At 37.4% G+C, this 24686-nt stretch overlaps 1 protein-coding gene across 1 annotated transcript in view; it reads right to left on the bottom strand.

Annotated features, from left to right (window-relative positions):
• Positions 1 to 2557: 2557 nt before the first annotated feature.
• The window catches only part of Fstl5 (follistatin like 5), a 410609-nt gene continuing 388480 nt past the window's right edge, over positions 2558 to 24686 (bottom strand). Inside the window, exon 16 of the mRNA XM_041659533.1 lies at positions 2558 to 5153. Coding sequence (XP_041515467.1) covers positions 4451 to 5153 — 703 coding nt within the window. The 3' untranslated portion in view covers positions 2558 to 4450. The remainder of the gene's footprint in view (positions 5154 to 24686) is intronic.

Consider the following 24686-nt stretch of genomic DNA (forward strand, 5'->3'; position numbering starts at 1 on the left):
TGACCCTGCCCTTTTTTTAGATGCATCTATGTAAGTAAAAGTCTCACTAACTTTTTTTAAACTCCAGGTCACCCCGAAATCTTTTCTGCGTTCTAGTCAAGGATCAGACTTACTTGGTTGGCTAAAGCTGGAAGCTCCTATGGATCCTGGCTGGCAAGGGTGCTGGACCTTCCAAAGCCTGCTACCTCTGACACATTATGACACATAAAAGGATTTAGTCCTCCAGAAAGAGAAGAATATTGACCATAACTGAACATGAGGATTCCTGTAATATCAGTTTCAGATTTTACCTCTGCATGAAATTTATCTGGAGAGATTGTGGTTGGAGGAAACATTAAAACACACTTTTGAGAAGAGTGGTTCCTCTTAGCTTCCTGCAATGTCTAATGAGAAACAAAAATGCTGACAGATGACATTAGCCCTGTTTGAGCTTTTGCAGTTGTGACACTGGGCTTCACATTGCTCTCTGATATATTAGTATTTGTGAACAGTAAAATTGTTCTCATAATTTTCTTATTTTACAAACATAGATAATAACTTGGCAGATTCAGTTAAACACATTGCTTTCACTGTGTAAAAATTCATTTGAGTTAATTAATACTTAGAAGAAGTCTCCAAAGGAGGTCTGAAGGTGAATCTGGCAGGTGATATAATTCGGGACTGAGTTCTGTGTTGGAACAGTCTGTCTGTCTCACACAGATGTAATGAACCAGACAGGAATGAGTGTTGGAAACAGCACCAACTTGTTTGGCATGCTGTCCCTTCTCTTGGTGCAGCTGTTCACTTCAATTCAGTTTCCTTTCTATCGGAATCTCTCCCTAAATCTGCTTCTCCCTTATACCTTTCGTGGATCTCTTGATCTTCCCAAGCAAGGACTATCATCGTTGTCCTTTTCTATGATCCATGTTATTAAGCTGCCGTGTCAGATATGATTCTTCAATAAGGCTTAATTTAGTGGACATTTTAATTTTATTGTTATATATGAAAGACCAAAAGCCAGCATTCTTAAAAATAGCTATTCAATTGATATCTTCCTTTTAATTTCCTTTCTTCAATTAAATTTATTCTATTAAAGGATGCTTTTAAATGCTGCTCTCACTTGGATTTCTTTCTGCTTATACTACTATTATTGTTTGTTTTCGTATTTGTATGGCTACCACCACATACAGAGGCCAGAGGCCAAACTAAGCTCTCATTCCCCTGGCACCATCCAGACATACATATTTGAGAAAGGACTTCTCTAGAGAGCAGTAATTAGGATACCCTGGATGGTCTGTTTGGCAAGTACTTTACAAACTTAGCCATAACCCAGTCCTGAAAATATTGCTGAGCCTCTGCCATAGTCCAGTCTTTAAGGGGCTTTTAGTCTGTGCCAACTTGGTCTCAATATCTGGCCATAAGACCTTCTTTCCTTTAGCTAAGTTGCCTTTCCAATAATTGTCCACTTCCCGTGACCGACTCTGCTCAGGGGCCTTCCCACCTCATGCCCTCCTGTTTTCTCTGTTGATCATTTTACTCTCTTCCTAGCTCTAACATCCTTTCTTCTGTTGAGTGTCACTCACAGATGCCGCGGCCTCTTTGTCAGACAGGGTTCTCCTGATTATATTGCTTTTCCTTCACCTTTGGATTCTGCGCAGCGCTGTTGTGATGGCAATGTGCAGGACACCTTTAGTTACTAAGAGCAGAGCGATGCTGACGTCTTGTTGGGTAGCTCTGCTCTGTCTTTGAAGAAGGAAGTGTCAATAACAAAGTAACTGGAACATAAATACGATGGGAGCTTTTTGCTAGGTTTCCGCGTCTGTATTTTATCTATTCTGCTTTAGAAAGAAAGAAAGAAAGAAAGAAAGAAAGGAAAAAAGTAGTGCTTGGTTGCTTCAGTGATGAAAAAATAGAGCTGAATTTGTGCATCTAATGTATATAGATACAGGGAAAGAACATTGCATTTGAGTTTCCTTTTGACAACCTATCCTGACATAATTCCTTTAATGTCTGAGACATTCTGAAGAAGCAAACATCACAGGATACAGGTTTTGGAACAAATACTAAACAGTGAAAGTGTGACAGAGATGGTACAGAGTTTCCTCCATCTGGTATTCTTGCTGAGTCCCTTTGAGGTTGGCAAGAATTTGACTTCCCCAACTCTATTCCGGAACTTGAGGTCAAGACAGCCCAGGTAATTTATCTTGTCTTCCATTAAGCTGCCTGCTTGTGTAAATATCCACATCCAGATAATTGCTTATCTCAATGTCTGCTAAACCGCGTGTTTGCACAAAGCCTCCCCCTGAAGCTTCAGAGAGAGATAACAGGATATATATTCCTGCCTTTTGCTCTAAACACTTAGGTCTACACTGGGGGCCCATAATACCTGGGTGTAGTCCCAAAAGGCTGGAATAAAGACTTTAGCTTAGCTATACACTGTGTCTGAGTGGTCTTTGGTGGAATCCCCATAACAAATGGATATAGTAAGGTTGATATTTTCTGAAAAAATGAAGTGAAACTGTTAGGCCTCCCTTCACTTTCTCACCATCATTTTTTTAATAGTAGAGGACACCAAATTATTGATGGAGGCCAAGGAAGCATAACATGTCATGAACACTAAATAATTTCTTGATACACAAGCAATAAAACATAAGAGGTTTATTCTTTCATCAAGCAGTGACAACAGACGGCATCCACATGGTATAAGCTTCTAAAGAAGGATGTACATGTACGGACAGACAGACTCCAAATCATTAACACAAAGACATTGCATGATTCATGTTCACAGGGGAGGGAGTTACTAAAGAGTAAAACAGACTCAGTCAGTAAAAAGATAATCTGATTTTTGCTGCTTAGTAAATCTATCTCCCTTAATATTTCCTTAAACGAAGAAGAAATCTATTATCACACAACCCAGGGTGCTATATACACGTAAGAGAGTGCACGCTATAAAATTCCAGATTTCTATGCAGTTCTACATAGTTTAAACATGAGTAAAATTTGTATTTCAAAAAAGATCTTATTTGATTACTTTCAGCAAATGGACATTATTTCAATATTTCATTAGGAGATTTAGCAACAGTGATAAGAAGAAAAATAAGTAGAAAAGTTTCTCAAACTATTACTAGTCCCTTAAATAGTTTTCTCCTATTCCAATAACCCAACTTACTGGTATTAATCTATTTCTACTCATCTTCTATTTTCCCCTTTAGTAAAAAGGAAGAAGGCAGTCAGTTTTACTTGTCTAACAATATCTCAAGAGGCTCAGTTGGGTCACAGCTAGGGCACACAGTTAGAGACAAGGTACTTTAGGATATGAAGGAGTAAAAGTCATTTTGAAAAATGATAACAGATGGGCCTTTTTGATAGATACGTCTGAATAGCAAAAGCAGTGGAGAAGTTCACCTCTCCTCCCCACGGTGCCGGATCTTATCCCGTTTCTGTTAAACAGCATCCATCTTATACGGGTCAACCCAGGGAGTGCTGTAGGTAAGGACACTGTGGAGAGGAGTTCCCAGTTCTGTCTAACTGTCAGTCTGCCTACCCACAGTTCCCTCTGTGCAGATACAGTAATGCTCCTTTCCCAAACTGTGCAAGTTCCTGACTTCTGCAATGCTGGGCTACTTAAAAGGGTCAATCCTGGTACGAAAGAATGTAACCTCGGTAAGCAGTTGAATTCCCAGATAAACTCACACCGATAATATAATGCACTCGAGTGAATGAAAGTAAAATGTGTACACAATACGTTGCAAAAGGTTTGACCAACACATTTTTCTCCCTTCCTGTTCATTTTCTATAGCAGAATGCACGTTGTACACTGCGCAGTGAGTGCTGGATAGTTTCCCATCTGTAGCCGGCCCAAGGCCAAATTATGCCTTCACGTGGCATTTCATTGAAGGTCAAACAAATGCCTGAAGACAGGATTTGGTGCAAGATATAAACATTTCTTAATGACCATAGATTCATAGCTATGAGGTTGCCCAATATGCAGAATTTAGCCTTCCTTTTTCTCCTATGACATTTCCTTCAAGGCACAAAAGATTATAAACAGTCGACGGGACAGAGTATTTTGAGTTGAGAATTTTAAGGTTCCACAAGACCTTTTATTTCAGATATAAGCATAGCAAAAGGACAGAGAAAAAAATAAAATGCCTTAAAAAAATGACAGGATGCTTAGGTCATCTGAAATTCCCTGCAGTTTACTTTTTTTAAAAAGAATTTTAAATCTCATTTTACTGGTTTAAAATATAGTTACATGTTTGATTTTTGTGATTGCTGTAATTTCTAATTAAATATTGTGTGAAATGTTCCTAATCTGCCAATATTATTGTAAAAAAAATCTGGTTTAGTTGGACAAACAGAGTGGGTTTTTACTAAGATAGAAACTTGAAAAATTTAACTAGTGATTGAAATAAAGATCATGTGTAATGTACTGTAAAACTCTTCCTCCGTGATTACCTAACGGGGCTCCTTAGGCATCTCCAACCCAAACAACGGTATTTCCTTTCTGAACTTCGGTGATCTCACAGTTTAACTTATTAAGGCGACCATCCAGAATGAAGAGAGAATCCTTGGAGGGGGTCATGAGGTACTGTCCGAACAGTCCACTGCCTTGGATGTGCCTGTTCTTTGGACTCCAGGGCCAGTCTTCCGCCTTGAGGGGTTCTTTGAGACTTTTGATCATCTTGACCTTCCCAGAGGCGAGCTCCACAAAGAGCACGTCGGTTTGCTGACTTGAGCTTCCGTAGATGTTGTACTGGTGGGCTTCCGTGAAGGATGGCTGGAAGGCCAAGTCAGATATGTGCAGGTTGGTGTGAATCTCAAAAGCATCCAGGATCTCTCCTCTGATGGTGATGTACTGGATTCTCACGAGCCCTTTCACGTCATTAACGCTGACAAGATAGTGTCCATCTGGCGAGATGTAAGGGGTGCCTGTCACGTCACCATTGAAGCCGATGATTGAGTCAGTCACACTGTCCACCACGAGCTGTGGGGGAAGGGCTCCAGTGATGTCGGGCTTGCAGCTAATAAAGTAGTAGCCTCCCAGATGGGTGTATGCCAAGGATCGCGGAATGCACCTTGAATCTCTCAGGTTGATTGTTTTGATGTAAGACATGGTTTCAAGGTCAATTTTATGCAGTGCTGCTTCGTCTTTGTGAAGAATAAATCCAAACCTGAAAAAAGGAAACCGAGTGTTAGAAAGGAACTTATATAGTTGTTACCCAAAGACGTACATTACAACAGAAACAAGGTCCATCCCAAAGCAGGGTTTTGACTACGATGGCGGAAATCTACTGTATAACACAAATGTTAGAATTAGTCTTTAGTGTGCCCTGTTCCAATGCTTTCCTGCAGTTATTTAATCTCTTTTTATATCCAAATAATTAGAAATCCTGCTGAAATAAAAAGGAAAATAATTTAAAGCAACCCATCTAGTTAATGTAAACAACCACTTTTATTTTTAACATAGAAGAAAAATGAAATATTGCTTTAATGTCTCTAAGTTAATACTATATAAAACTGGTAAACTGATACTAAGGCTACAAATAACAAATCTGAAAGAGGGAAGGAGGTCAGAGAGACGGAAGGAGAGAGAGAGCCTATTAAACAAGATTCTAGCCTTAGAGTTAATATTCAGGTTTTGATATTAATAATATTGTTAGTATAACTTATAGTTCTTAAACCTCTTAAATTAAAAGTCAGAGAAATTCTGCTCTCTGTACATATGTGAAGAAAATAGAAGATTTTATTCCTTTAAGATAAAATAAATCAATATAGGAGATATAAAGAGGAGGATTAGGAAAATGAGACAAGACAATACAGGAGAAGAGAGAAAGAAAAAATCACACTAAGAGTGTTTTAAAATAAGATATGTAAAAATTATTTTATATTCACTTAAAATTTAATGACACACATATACATATTTTTAAAATAATTCCAACTATATCTTACTATCAGGACATTAATATTAATAAATTCATAGGTTTATTATAATAACAATTCCATAAATCAGAAGTAGTATAATTATGGATAAAAAGGAATAATCTAATACCTCTGTACTAAGTATTTTATAAACTCATGATGGTTTCTACACTTTTTATATTGCATATAACTGGAAGTTTTATATGAAAGAGTTAAATGTGCAGAACGTCCTTTTAAGAGATTTGTAAATATTTATTGGAGAAGGTGTTGCAGACATGTTGAAGATCAAGTGTTCCTGACTTTAATAAACCTAGAAACTTAAGCCAAAAAAAATTTGAAAATTTATATAGCGATTAACGCTTTGTCTGCTGTCTCTGATTTAACAGCTATTTTCATCTCTGGGTACATGAAGTAATACAATTGAAAACAGTATTTCTAGTATATTTCTGAATGACAGTCACCATTTATGATTTGTTTCTGGGCTCACTATTTCCCTGTATCTTAAAACCCGTATCTTTGCTCTTTGAAAAAACAGCTCACGCCATATCCTTAGTAGAGAAGATGTGAGTCCTGAGCATGTGCAAGAGCGTCCTGGTTAACAGACTTCTCGGTCATAGTGCTCATGCAGAAAGATATTACACCCTTTCATTCTGTCCTAAATAATCTAAGACAAAAAAGTCCTTCAAAAACTAATTGATTCATATACTAGCTTTTGCTCTTCATGTTCATGCATATATGTGAAATAAAAAATGATGGAAAAGGAAGTCATAAATATACACAAGGGTAGTGGAGGAGTAACTGTAAGCCTTTGGAGGAAGGAAAAGGAAAGAAACAAGGTTACAATTAAAATACAGGATCAACATAAAAAAACCAAAGCCAAAGATTTTGCATGTTGCACTATAAAGAAATCTGAATGCATGTGAAAAAAAAAGTTTACCTGTGTATTTTCATTGGTTTATTTGGTAGGTAATATGTATAAACAGTATTGATTAAACTTAGTTTTCTGTATCAGTTAAACCATGAAGCTAAAAATTAAAGTCCAAATATCAAGAAAGAGTTGATAAATGTATATAGTCCTATGTGTATCGTCCAACCCTATAAAAACAAGTCATCTCTGTGAGATTCAGAGATATACAGTACAGGTGTACCACAGCAATGAGAGATGGATGGACCGAGAAGGTATTGTCCACAACTGTAAATGTGTTGGCTCTTCAGTTGCAAAGTGGCTTTCATTTAATAGCCCTTCTTTATTTATACACCCTTGTTAACTTACAGAGAAATTCAGAACATTTATTCGACCTGACTTAATAGAAGATGTAAATAAATTTAAATTAAAAAAAAGAAAAAAAAGAAATTCCCAGAAGAAACAGTTGATTTTAAAAATAAATTTCTAAAACACACGAAAAAAAAAAACAAAAACAAAAAAAAAGAAGAAGATGTAAAATAACAAGAAGGATAAACACTAGAAATTTCTACTGTAATCCAAAAATTTTTATGTATTTACTCAATAAAACACATTGAAAATCTTATCACAGTTTCTATTTTAATAATCATGTAGAAATAAGCAATATTTGGAGGCACTCTCTACCTGGAAACCTCCTGACTACACTGGCCTGTGAATCCTACAGAGGCATTTCAAACTCATTTCTACCTTCTATTTTCAACCCCCTAATCTCATTCCCAGCCCTGTAGCAGACCACTTGCAAGGACTGTCTTTCTTCTCTGACTTCGCTGCCTAGGGACTCCACCACACCACATGGCAAGCCCAATTTTTCTCTTTCCTGTGGACCTTTCCAGAAACTGCCCCCTTGTGGCCCAAACCCATACCTTTGTGGCAGCCCCCAGTGAGCACACTGGGCAGGAATTCCAAAGCACTCCCTGCCAAGTAACCCATAGTCCCCACACACTCTTAAGATGCAGAGAGAGAAACAGAAACTAAGTAATGTAACACCTGCCAAACAAAGACAAATCGAATCAAAACAAGAGTGTCATAGCAATTGGAATCACTATGAGAGGGTAAGACAGGATCAAAAGACACATTTTTCATGCCATATATCTGTTTTCAGCTTTTTAACCATTTTGCAGATTTTCTTTTAGGAGAAAAAAATGAAAATATTTGTTTACTATCACAATAATTCTAAATCTGGATAACTAGAGGACAACACAAAAAAGCTATCATTAACATCCAAGACAATATTTCTTCGTGAGGACTCAATTACAGTAGGCCTTGAAAAATACTGAAGTCCAAGAAAAGGACTTTAAATTATAAAGAATGATTAAAAATAAGGAACCTGGTTTGAGGAATTGGCATTTAGGTACAATGTGAAGTCATCCAGTACTTAACTGCACACCATATGTGGTATCTATTGACCTGATGAAGGTAATGGAAAGGAAATTAATGTCCTGTGTTCTCAAGAAAAACTTTATTCAATCAGTGGATGCTTATAGTTGTAATCTCAACTTTCTAAGTGGGGTGTCAGAGCTTCTCCAGGGACAGAAGAAGTGACAGATGTAGCTACATTCATGTTTTGATTACTGAATCACGTTTCTGTTATGCCAAGACTCTTCTGAAGATTTTGTATTACCCTGCATCCCAGAAGGAAAGCACAATTTACAATTAGAATAAAAAAGAGAACAAAATAAAGCAATTGTTTGCAGAAAATGGAAATCCTGCCACAGGGAGAGGATAGCCAAGTAATATGGGGACTATATTAATAAAGCTGTTACATGCTAGTTCCTGAGAAGACGGAGTTACATGCAGATTTGTGTTTTGTGCAGAGCTCTGAATTGGATAGGAAGAAAGAGTGGCTTATACACAAATCTACAGATAATGAGCTGAGAGTGGAAACAGTATACTGGGGTCTCATTATTTTGCATAGATTTTTTTTTCTACCAGGTTTTTCATTGGTCACACCAATAAGAAGTCTCTTTCTGGAATTGGGAATAAACTCACATAAAGAACAATGTTCATTCACCCTTGGTTCCTCTCTGATCTTAACCAGCAAACAATCCTCCAAATGAATGAAGCCACATAAATAACAAGTTGTTCAGTGATTAATTAAAACACTGCAGAGCATGCTTTAGATTCCTTTGTAAAATTATGAAACAGTGAAATAATTTTACATAGAATAGCATTTGAATGTATTCAAAATAAAGAGAAAAACAATAAGACGCAAAAGGAAAAGTATATTTTCCTTTATATAAATAAAAATATAAAATCACACTAATATCCACTTTGTAATAACAAGACGAAACAAAATGAGAAATTCATGTTAAATATGAGCAAGGAATTGAGTTTAGGGATGACAGAAAAGAATTAAAGTAAAACAATTTAAAAAATATATACAATAAAAGAATGATTTAAAAATGATGGATCATTCTATGTTATGAAATAGGTATAATTAAATATAATGTCAAAAGAATAGTCATATTTTTCAAGACATACACACATACACACACATACAGACACACACAGGGTTGAAACATGTGGTTCAACCTTTTGTTAAATTATGTTCTAGGTGAAAAAAATTGAAACAATCTGCTTAATGACATTTTCCTTCAAAAAATATCAATTTACTATTTTTTACAAAATAAGTAAATAAATATATGTATGCAAAAATACATGCACTACATATTTAGGTTTATACATAAAGTATACTCCACTGACAAATTCTGAAGAACATCAAAGCATTTTTTTCTAAGTGAAAAATATGGCAGTCATTCAGAAGTAGATTTGCATCCTATATATTAATATAAAAACATACTCTAAGCGTTATTTAATGTTATAGACAAGATGCAGACTACATGCACACTATGGTAAGCTTAAGCCTAACATGATACGAAAATGTGTATTTTACACAAATGAAACCCACAGAGACAGCTGATCCGAGTGACTGGGACCTCATGCACTCTGGATTGACAGCTGGGGAACCTACAAGGGACCAAACTAGGCCATCTGAATCTGAAGGTAGGTGACAGTTATGTGGCATGGTCCTTTCGTGTGATCCATGGCAATGGGACCAGGATTTGTCCCTGGTGCATGAACGGACCTTTTGGTGCCCATTCCCTATGGTGGGATACCATGCTCAGCCTTGATATATGGGGGAGGGACTTGGTCCTCAACTTGATATGCCAGGTTTTCCTGACTTCCCACAAAAGGCCTTATGCTCTTTGAGGAGTGGATGGAAAGGTGGTGAGCAGCAGTTGGAGGAAGGGGAAAGAGGAGAGGAAGGGAGAACTGTGGTTGTTATGTAAAATGAATTTAAAAAGAAGAAAAAGAAAAACAAAAACCATATTCAGTGAAATCTGAAAGAATGACAGAAATACTGACAGGAAGACATCAATATTCACCTAGATCATTAACTAGTGAGAATTACAGAGTAATTACAAAGTAAATTACAAAGCACAGTAAACAAGTGCGTATTCCCTTCCAGTGAAAGACATTCATGGCCTGTAAAATCAAGATTCAAATTCTATAAAGAATTAGGTGAAATTAAATCAATGCCAAAGAATTTCATGAATTTGTTGGCAATAACAGTAGAAGATGCCAAGATTGAGAGTCACTGTGAACTGATGTTCTCAGATACATTTTTAGAAGTATAAACACTTTAGGCTTCCTGGAGAATAATTCAGCATATTCTTTTTTATATTTAAATATATACTTTTATTACTTTATAAATAATACCATTCAAAATTTTGACTTCCTCCCCTCTTCCCACTTCCCTCTTGCTCCCTTATTCCTCCTTTTTCCTCCCCCTCCAGTCCTAAGAGAGGGCAGGGTACCCTGCCCTGTGGAAAGTCCAAGGCCCTCTTCACTCCATCCAGGCTTAGGAAGGTAATTCAGCATATTCTTGTAAAACTTCAATGGGTATTTGCTTTATGAAAGCAATAATTATTCTCATTTCTTTTCTTTAATAACTTCTCACAAGCACAAGTATAGTCAGTACAGCAATGGCTTCGATAAGGATTTGAAGGATTTGTTTTTAAATCTAAAGATCAAACATCAGAGGAAAGATTGAATTATATATCAGTGAAATTCTATACAGAAGTTATAAAAATCATAATATGTAGTACTGACATAGGTGTTTACATTTTATTTTAATACTCATTTTTTTATGTGTGTGTGTGTGTGTGTGTGAGTATACAAGATTTGTGCAGAGGCTTGCAAAGATCAGGAGAAGACATCGGATTGCCTTGATTTGGAGTTATAGGTAATGCCTGTGGGTGTCATCAACTCAACCTGGCTCCTCTTCCAGATCAGTAAGTGTTCTTAAATACAATCATCTCTCAAGACCCAGATGGTGATTTTTAAATGAATACAATCTATATTGGAAGGAATATTTTTAAAGATTTATTTATTTATTTTGTGTACAGTATTCTGTCTGCATGCATGCCTGCAGGCCAGAAGAGGGCGCCAGATCTCATTACAGATGGTTGTGAGCCACCATGTGGTTGCTGGGAATTGAACTCAGGATCTTTAGATGAGCAGGCGGTGATCTTAATCACTGAGCCATCTCTGCAACCCAAAAGGAACATTTTATAAAGTACTCAGGCAAAGTTTCTTCAATAATTGATCTTAAAGATCATTCAAAAATTGTTATTGCTCTGAAGATAAAAGTTCTATGTGTCCTTCAGAGAAATAAGAAATTTTTGATTATTACTATAGACATTTCTGAATTGTTTGTTTGTTGCATTAAAGGACCCAAATACATAAAGAAAAATTTCACAGCCAAGCAGTGGTAGTTCATGTCTTTATTCCCAGCAACTGCAAGGAAGAGGCAGGTGAATCTCTGTGAGTTGGAGGCCAGCCTGGTCTACAGAGCAAGTTCCAGGACAGGCTCTAAAGCTACACAGAGAAACCCTGTCTCAAACAATAATGAAGAGAGAGAGAGAGAGAGAGAGAGAGAGAGAGAGAGGAAGAAGGAGGAGGAGGAGGAGGAGGAGGAGGAGGAGGAGGAAGAGGAAGAAGAAGAAGAAGAAGAAGAAGAAGAAGAAGAAGAAGAAGAAGACGAAGAAGAAGACGAAGAAGAAGAAGAAGAAGAAGAAGAAGAAGAAGAAGAAGAAGAAGAAGGGAGGGGAGGGGAGGGGAGGGGAGGGGAAGGGAAGGGAAGGGAAGGGAAGGGAAGCGAAGGGAAGGGAAGGGAAAGGAAGGGAAGGGAAGAAGAGAAGAGGTTCATGGGTTTTGAAGTGGTCAGTGTTAAAGTGATTGCCTAAGCACTTGTAAGGGCCTAGATTCCATCCATAATCAAATGATGGTGTTGAATAGGATGTGTGTGGATGTGTGTGTTCATATCCAACCTTGTTATTTGTCAGATGAATATACTTCAATAAGTAAGAAACTAATTTCATTTAACAAATTAGGAGTATGTGTGAAAGTTGCTAAAAAGAGGAATTTTGTCACACTCCAAATGACATATTTACTTGCATGTAGACAATAACTTGTAATTAGCACGAAGGATTTTTGTCATGTTTATGCACCTTGTGATAGTCACTCATTTCCTCATTAGCCACCCTGAAGAGATAATAATTAATGTGTATGGGCATTTCAGTGAAAATACATTCAAAACACCATCATGTACAATTGGAAAATTTTGTAAGCAACTTAAAAGTATGAGCATAAGTGAATACTTACAAAATGCTCATATAGTCATGTAGTGCTAACATACCTGATAAACTGCTCTTAATAAAATGTTAATTCTACATTTGTTTAAAATTATATAAAAATAGAATAATATTGTGTGAGTGGAATAATTAAACCTTTAGAAACAAAATAAGCAAACCCATGCATGAACTGAAGAGAAAACTGAGTTTAATTCTGGTAATGTTCCGAGACTGGATCAGGTTTGCAATGTTTTATTTGTTTCAATTTTATAGACTTTGTTCATGTGCATGTCTTTGATAAGAAACTCTATATAGAAAGTTACTGATATATGATCAATGTACATAGAAACATAAGTATCTCTTAATTCTAAATAAAACGTTAGTAGTTTTAAAATTAGCCACCATCAATTTGCAATTTATTAACATCATGTAGTAGATATATGTAGGGATGCCTCATGATGCTTCAATAAGATGATTCATATATGCAAAGCCTCACATTCAGACATAAGATGTAGAAGTAATTTTGAGTGTCATGATATGCTTCCATGGTAAATAATAGAAGAGTTATGTAAGTACAAATGTTATTGTGGTGATGAGGTCTATATAAAACGACGAGCTAACAGCGTAGCTAAAAAGGGAACAAAAGCAAAGACTAGAATGAGTGTCAGTACATAGTGCTTCCATCTGTGATAGCATCAAACAATTGAAAAGGCTTGTGTTTGTGGCTCATAGAGTCAGGACACATTCACAAAAACTCCGATGAAATGAAAAACAAATGCTTTCCTACTAGTGGAATCTCCTCATAAAGTAACTTAGGGGTGGCAAATCATTCTTATCTAAGATTTCATATTTTCAAAATCACACATATATGTAAAATTTTAAAATTAAGACATAATTACATCACTTCTCCCCTTCCCTTTCCTTCCTCCCATCCATGTCCTCTGTGTTTCTTAACTTTGTGGCCTCCTTTTCTTTGTTATTTTCACATATATGTATTTGTAAAGATTTGAAATAATACAGCCTGCTTAAAACAGTTGGTGCTGTTTGTATGTACATGATTTCAGGACTGATCATTTGAAATGAAACACTCTATCAGGGAGTTCATTACCATGGGAGACTAGTATTCCCTATCTCCGTCATCCTTAGTTGCCCATAGGGCTTTTTTTTTTATGCATTGAACCCTAAATTTTCCTGTGAGTGCTGTCATTATTCAACTCCTGTTCAGGTTGCCATCTTGGTGGGTTGTTATGGATGTACTTTCTCTGTCATTTTCAGGATACTTCATTTTTGAAAATTTGCTTTGAAACCCATCGTGTTACTAAACTAGCTTTTGTACTCAAAATTGTACCTATGCTAAGTATCTGGACTTTAATTTTTAAAAGCATTTGAAGAACTTTCCTTTGTAATCTATTGCATGCAATTTGATGACTGAAGTGCAGATTTAAAATAAAGGGTTCTGTTATTGTAATATTGGAAAAGGTGGAGCTTCGCTAAGCTTGAACTGAGGTGACACCCTGCAGCAGAGAGAAGCAGCAAAATGTAAAAAGCTGAACTTCTAACTGTGCTTTGGAAGGGGCCTTTCTGAACCCAGTAGCCTTTCCCTGGTGACCCCTTCTTTTAATTTCCCCAATGATACAATGGGAAATTTATGAAATATTATCAAGATGGTTGTAGAATAGAAACCTAAAATGTTCCTGATATTAATGCTATAAATCTCCCCAAAGACTATAATCTCATGGATTTAATTTCTGTTTGTATAATGGTTGATTGTGCTAAGTCCCAGAATACTCTGAGAATAAATTAATTTGAGAAACCTCCATGTTTTAAGTAATGACACTGCTTTGAAGGTTAAAGAATACATTGTTAGTGTTGATAACAATGAGCTTAAATTGGTTGTAGTTCACTTGGAAGGAAGCCTTACTGCTGCTATTCAGAAATTATAGAATTCATGCTAATGAATTTAGAATTTTGTAATGACAGTCTCTTTCTTTGTATCTTAAATTGGCTTACATTATCCTACTATTATTTAATTTATTTTAGATTTTACTAAAAATATTTAAAGTGATGAAAAATATATTTCTGAAAATATATATGTCTGAAAATGTGCATCACTTAAGAGAGATGGAAGACAAAGAGTCTGCTTCTGAAAAAATCTGGTCAATAGGATGGAGCTAATTAGAAAGATAGAAGATAAATAAACAGAGTTAGCTAACTCTGTTTATTTATCTTCTATCTTTTTAAATAATGGTTCCTTGGTTCTTTTTTTTTATTGTAAATAAATTTTTATTTAAGGGATTTGATTCCATTGCTCTCCATCCTGAGTCACATGGTTCCCAGATTTCTTTCACTCTGTCTGATTGTACTCTTTAGCCCTTTTGTTCTCGTCTCTCCTTGAATTTAAGCCAGAACACTCATGACTAATTCAGTTTTTCACCATAAAAATTCTGGTGCCTCTTCAAACCAATTTACTTTAGGAACCATTTTAAACCAGGCCTCTCACTTGTTGACACCCAGTGTGTTTGAAGAGTTCTGCTTACTCATTCCTAACATCATACTAATCATTGTGAAGGCATACCAGGGCCTCATCAATACCATAATCCCTTGATGCTGAATTATATATATTCCTTCTTGTATGTTTGTTCTTTTGCAATAACCCATAATCATCAAGAATGAGAAAATATGTGTACAAAGTCTGATATATTATAGGTACTTAGTAAATTGCAGCTATTATCATTAAAAAAATAATAAAATGTCAAGAAAATATGATGAAATTACAAAGACTGCATATATCAGTGTGTAGCTAGTTCTAGCATGGAATTTAGACCATTTTCCTGAGAAAGTCTGCATCTGCACAGAAAGACTTAGGGGCTCAACTTTCTCCTTATTCCATTTTGTTACATGTTTACATTTATGGCTCATTTAGTATTTTAGAGTAATTTTGCATCTTTGATTACACAAAAGAGATATGCAGCCAATAATGCAACATGCACTTCAAAGAGCTAGCTGCTAATTACTTTTGACATTGTTTTTAATTTGTGTCTACAGTGGGCAGGAGATGATGGATGGCCAGTTTGTGTAGCTTATTAATTTACAGCCATGAGAAACGTTTCTACTTTACATATTTAAGTATGTGTGGCAGAATTTACATTAATTCTGAGCATATACACATAGGAATTTGTTGATGGGCTATTTTCCCATAACAACTTATTAACACTGATATATAGAGTGGTATATGGTTTTCTTGAAGTATCACAATCTATTGCAATAAATTGCATCATAACTACTCTACTGGAAGAAAATATTTAAAGCCTTGTATGATTGTGGGTCATTACACGCTGTTCTGATAAGGCTTGGTGTGCTGTCTGATTGATATGTCGCAATGTATCAAACACTTCAGAGAATTGACTAGGGTTCCGACCCTTCATCCTGCGCCTTTAATGTCTTTGTGTTGTTATCATTGAAAGTCTATGTTTCCTAAAAGCTTTTTGCTATTAGTTTTTGTTTCTTCTTAAGATTTTTATCCTTGCCTTCACCTTTGCTGTCATGTCAGTATACTGGTGACTAGGTAGTTAATGAAGGACAGCACTGTGGAGGCCAGGATGTCCAGGAAAAAAAAATACCAGTCTATATTGTCTGGTGACACCTTCTTGGTGAGACCTCACATGGTGTCAGGTTAGAAGACAGTGAGAATCTCGCTCTCTCATTTACTGCTAATAATGAGACAGAGCCTCATTGTTCAATCTTAAACCTCCCCAAAGTGCTGCATTGTAGTTCAAACTGCAGTGAGATTTTTGAAGAGCAGAGAACAATCAGTCAAATCATGGCAATGTCCCAGTTTTTGTCTGCTTAATCTCAAATATTGTCGGAGATTCTTCTCACTTCTCTCAATATGTGTCAGCTCTAGTTACATAAAAGTACTATTTATGTCTCATTTAATAGCACACCCTTCTTGACCTTTCATTTTTCTTCTTAATTGTAATCAGTTCAAAAACTGTGCTAGAGGCTAGCAATCCACCACTGACTACTCTTAAGTATTCTGCACATAAAGACTGAAAGTATAGGCCCAGGGCTAGGCTTTGTCTGTTTTTAGGTATCTCCAAAGGCTAAATCTTGGTTTCTCCGAATCTAAATTCCTCATTGGTAAAGTGAGAGCAGCATGGTGAGCTCTTATATTTTTTGAAGACTATTAATTCAATTTAGTATTAAAGGTGTCTTGCTTATGCTACAAGTTAATTAAATAAATATGTTAAGAACTCATGAATTCCTTTAATTCTGTGATTATAATATTGTATTAGGTACAAACTTCCTCTGGGAGAAAATTATACATAATCTTTACCTTTGTTTTAATTACGATTGCTCTTATGTAACACTGTGACCAAAGGAACTTGGGGAAGAAAGGGTTTATTTGAGATTACACTTACATATATTGCTGTTCATCTTCAAAGGAAGTAAGGACAGAAACTCAAAAAGGGCAAGAATCTGGTGGCAGGAGGTGATGCAGGCAGGCAGGGGTGCTACTTACCGGCTTATTTATCAAAGCTTTGTCAGTGTGCTTTCTTATAGATCTCAGGACCACCAGCCCAGGGATAGATAGCCCCACCCTCAATGGGCTGGACTGAGTCCTTCCCCACCAATCACCAATTAAGAACATACCTTACAGACCCACAGCCTGACCTTACTGAAGCATTTTCTCATTTGAGGTTTCCTCCTCTACTATGACTTCATTTCTGCTGTCGACATAAAATTATCCATATACTCTTGTTTAATACTAAAGTCTTTCTCAGGAAATGAAGTCACAAGTTACACAGCATGGGTCAGATGGAGAAGTGGGGAATAAACATATGAAACAAGACACGTTGCATGTTCTAACAGTATATGGAGTGCTTGAATTGCACTAATGAAAGGAGCAATGTAGATCTGTTTGCTTCAGCTCCTTTCTAAGACCCTGAGAGGTGAGCCGTGGGCAGGCTTATCTGCCGAACTGGCTATTTCCAGTACTGCGCTCTATCAAAGAGGCAATCATCAGCATGCATGCATCATTTTTCTTAACATCTACCAAACAGCCTGAGACATTCTGATCCATTACTTTGAAGGGCTTTTTCAGGGTTCAGGGATAACTTATAATCTTTCAGGAGGATGAACTTCAGAGTTTCAGTTGCTGTGGATTATCAGCTGTGTTGGGGACACATCACCCTGTGATCACTGTTCTGTGTTTCTTGTCTCATGGCCTCTTTTTGCTTTTCTCAGGATTCTCTGTTCTCTCTAAACTACATATATTTAATTGACTGGACACAGAATACACACGGGCTTTCTGAAAATGATAGGCCCTTTTTACTCATCATTCTTTGTGTATAGATGTTTTTGGAATACACTAGGAAAAAGGAAGGGCATACCAACAAAGAAACAAAATACTCATGAAGGCAGGAGGTGAAGGTCTAGTCTCCCAAGCACCCTCTTGAGATTGAAGCACTTCCTTCAATAATGGCTTTTTGCCAATGAACATCAGGTTCATTCAAATCTCTGATCAGCCCCAGACCTTTCACCAAAAAGGAAGTCCCTACTCTCTGAAGGCCTCTCTACCAGGCCCTAGCATGACATATAGCACCAAAGGTTTTGTCCTTTACTCTTCTTTGTTCTTTGGCTAGGGGGGGCTGAGCAGCCGGGAACAAACAAGCAGCTCTCATACAACATCTTTGGGGCTTCCCATCCCTACATTGGTTCTGAGACTTTGATAATGATTTGGATCAGTTTAGAGGACTCCCAGCCCATTATTTATATTTTCTAGACCATCCCAGGTCCATTCACTTCATTCAAAGGGTTAATCAGTGAGGTTTCCCTTATTATCCATCCTAAACTTTTTCCAAAACAACTGTCGATGACAGTTGAGTGTTGACATCCCTGCTCTGCTTTGTGGGGGTGAGGAGAATGCACTCTACCAAGGCCTTCAGTGGACATAGTGGATGTCCTTCCATGGATGTTAGGCATATTCCCTTCAGTTCTACTTGGTTGGCAATTTTTGTTTTTGGTGGTCTCTCTGCCCTAATCCATTGTCTGCTCCTAACAGTCTGAAAATCCTGTTGTTAGGTCCTGAACTTCCTCTTAGACTGATTGCATCCCCCACTTGGTGACAGGGCTTGGATGATGACCCTTCCAACCCAGAGATCTCTCTGTTGTTCATTCGAGATCCTTGGGGATGTCCAAGGTTCTTAACCCTGGCACCTGGCCACCATTATTAGCAAAGAAGATTGATGTCTCTATCCGGACTTAAAACTCTAACTCACTTCCAACATTACTGGTGCATCTTAACACTAAAAAATAGCTCTTATATTCTAGAGAAAATAAGAATAATAATAATAACAATAATATAAAAATCTTGATAATTTTGTAGGCACAAGGTCTGAAGGAAGGAGATGCCCCTTCCCATTCTTCCCCTTCTAAGATGTTCTGTACTACGTTCTATCCCTGCTTTCAGCCTCTCCAGTCCCTTACCTCCTGCCCCTAAAGTCACAATGCATGCCTTGAAAGAGGGTGTCAATGAGGTGGCACTGCACACTGGCAAGGTGGCTTCTGTGACATTCTGTTCTGCTGAATTTGCAGACAAAGGAAAATGATGAAAAGAGACAGCAATGATTCCATTGAAGTAACTGGATGTCGAAACCCCAGGGGGCCACTTTAGGTACTTAGACTGATTAGTTTTAACTGTAGACTTAAGGGAATGTAAAGCCTGCTGAGGACAGAGTTTGAGTGTGGGATTCTTTACACTGAGTTGAACTCTGGGTGTGCCAATGGGAAAAACCCTTAAGCCAGTTGATTAGTTGATGTAGGAAAGCCCTGCACACTTTGGGTTCCTAGTTCTTGGTTCCTAAATTGTGAGACATTGAGCTGAGCACAATCTAGTAAAGAACAAGCATACGTTTATTTCTCTCTGCCCTTGACTGCGGATATAAGCTGAGAAGCTATTTACACTTCTTATCCTGACTTCCTTCCCATAGAGTGTAAATTCGAAATTTGAGGGACTGACTATTCCCCTTTGGCAGATGTCGAACACAACTTGTGTCTTGTACATGAGACACCCTCTTCTTAACCTCACTTGTGATGTGGCTAATGGGTCTGTAGCTCCATGGAAGGTACCCATAGATCATGGGTGTTTTTGGATCTGCCAAGAGATGGGGGTTACTCCCTGCCTGTCTTACCCACAGATCATTCAGCATAGTAATACTTGCCTGCATGCATTAATTTCTCTCACGTGTTTTACCACATGCAAGAAGAATTCTTGGCCTGAAGGCATAAGAGAGAGCCCCTAATGGCCCTGGCTGTCACCTCATTGATGGGACTGGGGGTGGCTGGGACTGCCCTGGGCACATCATTCCTGGTGATTTTACAACAAGAAATTGGAATAATTCACTCACAATTGACAGTGACCTTAGACAAGACAGAGGCTGCATTATGTTATTTATAAAAGTCTTTTGGATTCCTTAGCAAGGGTAACCTTACAAAATAGGAGAGGCTTGACCTGCTGTTTATGGAACAGGGAGAAATTCACAGGGCACTTGGGGAGAATGTTGCTTCTATGCGGACCATTCTGGGAGAGTTACAAGAACCCTAGATGAGTAAGAATAAATATTGATTCGTTTAAGTCAAGGACCTCCTATGAGACCTCATTTAATTGGTCCCCATGGCTTATCGTATTCATCTCTTCCCTAATTGGGCTGATGGATATTTGTTTATTGATCTGTCTTTTTGGCTCATGCATTCTCCCAAGGCTGAAACAAGCATCCCAAAAGCAGATACAAGTACAACTCATGGTCCTTTAAAAACATTATGATAGGCTCAATACATCTCACTCCACCGGTGAATTCTCAATTTGAGCGTATCCAGGTTGAAACTCCGGATAGGGGTGACCCTGACCCATACTATCTTCCAGGTGGGCTACTCTGGCTTGGTGACTGGGGTAGGGAGTGGGATATAAAACAAAAATGGGGGAGGTGTTGCGTCAAAATAATCTCAGGGCCTGTACTTAAGGCCTGTAGGACAGAGAAAAGCCTGGCTCGAGTCTGAAGGATAGTCTCAAAGCTGCTGCATGGGAATGAGACAACAAAATCTAGGTAGAAACCCCTCAAGCCAGAAAGAGGACTTGGCTGTCTCTCATTGGCTAGAGGTACACCCACATCACACGATGTCACTTAACTTATATAAGTGATACTCACAGTAATAAACTTGACTCTGTATCACATCTGATTGTCTTGCATCATAGGGCTGCTGATCGGGTGGGTAATGCACTCACCTTTCCCTGGGGAATAAGGCTAAGAAGGCCTGGCACTTTAACCCACATAGTAAAGGGAGAGAACCAACTCCATCAAGCTACACCCACAGACCTTGGCACATGCACATACATACTAAACCACAAGGACAACAGTGACAACAAACATATATGCATATATTTGTAAGCAAATAAATATAAAAATATTACAAAGAAAACACTGTTCAGGAGTTTATTTGTGTAATACAGAGAATGGAACTCAGACCTTGCATATGTGCATCAAATCACCGCTAAGCTACAAACTCAGTCCTTATCTTTAATAGACAAAATCTCAAAGCTTCAGGTGTTCTTGAATTGGCATCGTAGCACAAGAATGCTTAGAACTCACAGTCCTACCTCCATCCGCAAAGTGATGGTTAGAGGTGGGTTTCACATTACAGCAACACTTGTCATCACAGCTATGAGAGCCTATGGAAGTCTTCGAGAGTCCTGACCATGAATGTGGAACTTTTCCTCTTGAGTTAGTGGTACTCATGCACCTAGAGTTATTTATTTTTACTATTTATAATACTATCTGAGAATATTGTAAAAGTAAGATAAGCTGGGGACATTAAAGGAAGAGAAGGGAGGATGCCTGAGATCGATGTATACATTAGAAATACCAGCATGTTTCCGAGTACCTAGGTTTCCACAGAAGGCCTTCGAGCTGCCTGTCTTTGCTTTGTTCAAGCAGACTGTATAATAAAAGCAACAACAGACATGATTTGAGCATCCCTGCAGGACTCCTAAATGCCACTCCTCAAAGTTCCCTAGAGAATTTGTTTTATTTTTCAGAAATAGGTAATAATATAATGTAGCACATTTCTTGCTGAGAAAAAGAGTCTAGAAGAAGCCGGAACATTGCCTAGGAATGGGCTGGTGGTCTGAAAACATTACAATGCATTACAGTCCGATCGCGACTCCACTTGTCTATTTGCAGAGGCATTTATATTGCTCTTATTACCTAGTACCTGCTAAAGCTGTTTATGGAAACCACAAGGAAGAAATAATTTTTATGCTCCTTTTAGTTTGCTATAAATTCAGAAACAATTTTGCTTGAACAGCTGATCTGTGAATTAATAATGAGAGACTATACTGGCTTCCACTACAGCATGTCAACCACTTCCTTTGTGTTTAAAAATTGATGAAGCTCAAAACTCCATTTCTTTACATGAAACAGATTTCAAAAGCATATTGGGTAATCACCACTTCCCTCATATGGAAAGTTCTTTCCAAGCTCATGTCTTGGCTTGTAAAAATGAAATAAAAACAGCATTCAGCTCAATATAAAATGTGATAATCCTCCTTTAAGGACTTCCAGAAAATGCTGTCTTGAGAAATCATGCCAAGAATTACTTCGAGTAAAAATGCCTCATGTTCTGTCTGGGAAACATTGTCTATCTAAACCAACAGTTTAGAATCTTTTTTTTTTTTTTAAGAAAGTGAAAATAGATTCTTCCCTCATACAACACATTCTACCCAGTTTCTCCTCCTCTTTTCTTCTTTGCCTCTCCCAATATCTCCCTCCCCCTCTAGATCTACTTCTTCTGTTTCCTCTTCAGAAAAAAAAAAAAAAAAAAGGTCTTCAAGAGAGCACAGCCAGACAGGGTAAAACAAGACAAAATAATGTAAGGCAGAATGGCATGAATAAACTTCCCATGACATTGTATTTGCTCCTGTGTCTTTTTATTTTTGCATGCTTTATTTACATTTCTTTTCTGCAACTGAGAAGACTTCCTTTTTTAAGCCTACTGTTGGTTCCATTCACTCTGGAACTGGTAATAAGCCTTCCATCTCAGGGTAACAGGACAGATCCAGGGCAGGATTAAACTCCTGTTCTCGTGGGACGCTGATGTCAGCTGTGTGTAGTCACATCAGCAATTGAGCCAAGTCAATTTGAAGGTGCCCCAAGGCAGTAGACGGGGCTTGCCTCTTTCCAGTATTTTATACTGTGTCTCAGCAGATAGAAGTTGAGTAGAAACAAGGTTTAAATAAACCTGAAACCCTGTCCTTATCATGCATAAAGGAAAACATTTTTTAAAATAAACAAGTGTTTAAATTAGTGAACAAAATAGAATTCTTTGGTGGTGGTAGTCCCAAGCATGCTTTATTCTGCTGGTCTTATTCTCCTATCCCTGAACTCCCCAGTCCTCCTGTTTCCTACTTGCTAATGTCTGTGCTCTGTACCAGGAGTTTCCTCTCCTTTTATGACACATGTAATCTATTACGCTCTATTTATATTCTTTTCCTTCACTACTTAACAGCTACATTTTAACTCTCATGGTCCCACTTATAATTCCATCACCTCTGCCCACCCCCAAATACATACACATAAAAATTAAAATATAACATCTGTATAAGAAGGGAAGATTACAGTATTTAGCTTTAGGTGCCTGGGTCACTGTGCTTAATATGATAATTCAGATTTCTCAGAAAATGTCACAAAATTGCATATTGTGTGTGTAACACATTTTTAGCAAGAACAGTTATTAACATAGTGTTGCTATAATTATTTTATCTCTTGAATAAATGGTCAACATTTCTCAAAATACTAGTTAAGTGTTCACTTAGAATATAGATCACTGTGTTAAGCAACATAATGGTCTAGAAGTAACTAGTCTATGATACTTAGGATTTTGGGAAGGGGAAAGTCCTCAAAAAAAACTTGAGTGAAGTCACTGACTGAGTATAATTGTATTTAAAAACAAAACTTCTACCTCCTCTTCTAAGTTTTCTTAGTATTGACTCTTCAAATGACTTTATCAACTTCTTAGTTTTCTACATTATTTTTCTTCTTTTTCTGCTTCTTTTCTATCTTCCCCTAGGACTCAATTTTAATGTTTTGAGATTTGGTACCTAATACAGTAAAATCTAATCTGAGTCTTTACAGAAAGATACTCTGCACATGAGATTCAATTTCAGGAAATAAAAATTATAAGAAATTTAATTGAAGCTGGAAGTTTTAGAGGCAAACACTAAGGTTATAAAGAAGTTATGAATAGGATTATTTTTAAATACCAAAACCTGTCATTGTATTAATGTCCATATGTTCATGTTTAGCCTCAACATCAGGTACATAGAAGCTTGACCTGTAGATTTCTGGCAGAATATTATCGAAATAAATCAAGATTGTCATTTATTAATATTTATGTATCTTCAGGTATTTGCAGGTTGTGTATATTTAGTGGTAATATACTTTTTGCACAAAAATAAGATTTGAGTTCCATTTCCTACACCCTGATTAAGAGAAACCTGATTTGGTGCTTTCTGGCCCACAGGATAGCCAATCAGCCAGCTCTAGGTCCTTTGGTAGCCCTTATCCCAACATATAAGGAAAGGAAGCATTGAAAAAGAAACCCAACTTGACTATGGCTTCATATGTGTATACCAACAAACTCACACACACCTCCACACACACACATGCACACACAGAGGTGTACTTGGCAGCATAGTAAACAACTATTTTAGAGATGGCATGGGTTTTGCAAACTCTGTATTTCTCTTTTAATAGTACTTATTTTCCAGGGATTCCCATCCACAGAATGCATGCCCATTCTGAGCACATGACTAATTCTGGCAGCTGTGTGCTCCAAACCACATTCTGTGGAGTAGACGGCTAGATATTCCTGGCTGAGGCAAGCATAATACCCAAGAGTTTGCTGTGGAGCTGGAGGACTTTGGAGATGATCTGTTTCAATCCCTTCATTTTAAACACAAATATCTTGAGACGCCGTCAGATTAAAGGATACACCTAAAGTCACACAGTCATATCATTGAGGAGCTTGGATTAGATCCTACCTCCCTAAGTTCAGTTCACTCAGGACTGAGGTGGTCAAGGAGAGAATTTCAAACTTACTGTGGGATTTTTATTTCCCAAAGAATCATT

The sequence above is a fragment of the Microtus oregoni genome, unplaced genomic scaffold, assembly GCF_018167655.1.
Source record: "Microtus oregoni isolate MIOR12 unplaced genomic scaffold, Mior012 000010F_ref0000083, whole genome shotgun sequence".
NCBI classification, from domain to species: Eukaryota; Metazoa; Chordata; class Mammalia; order Rodentia; family Cricetidae; genus Microtus; species Microtus oregoni.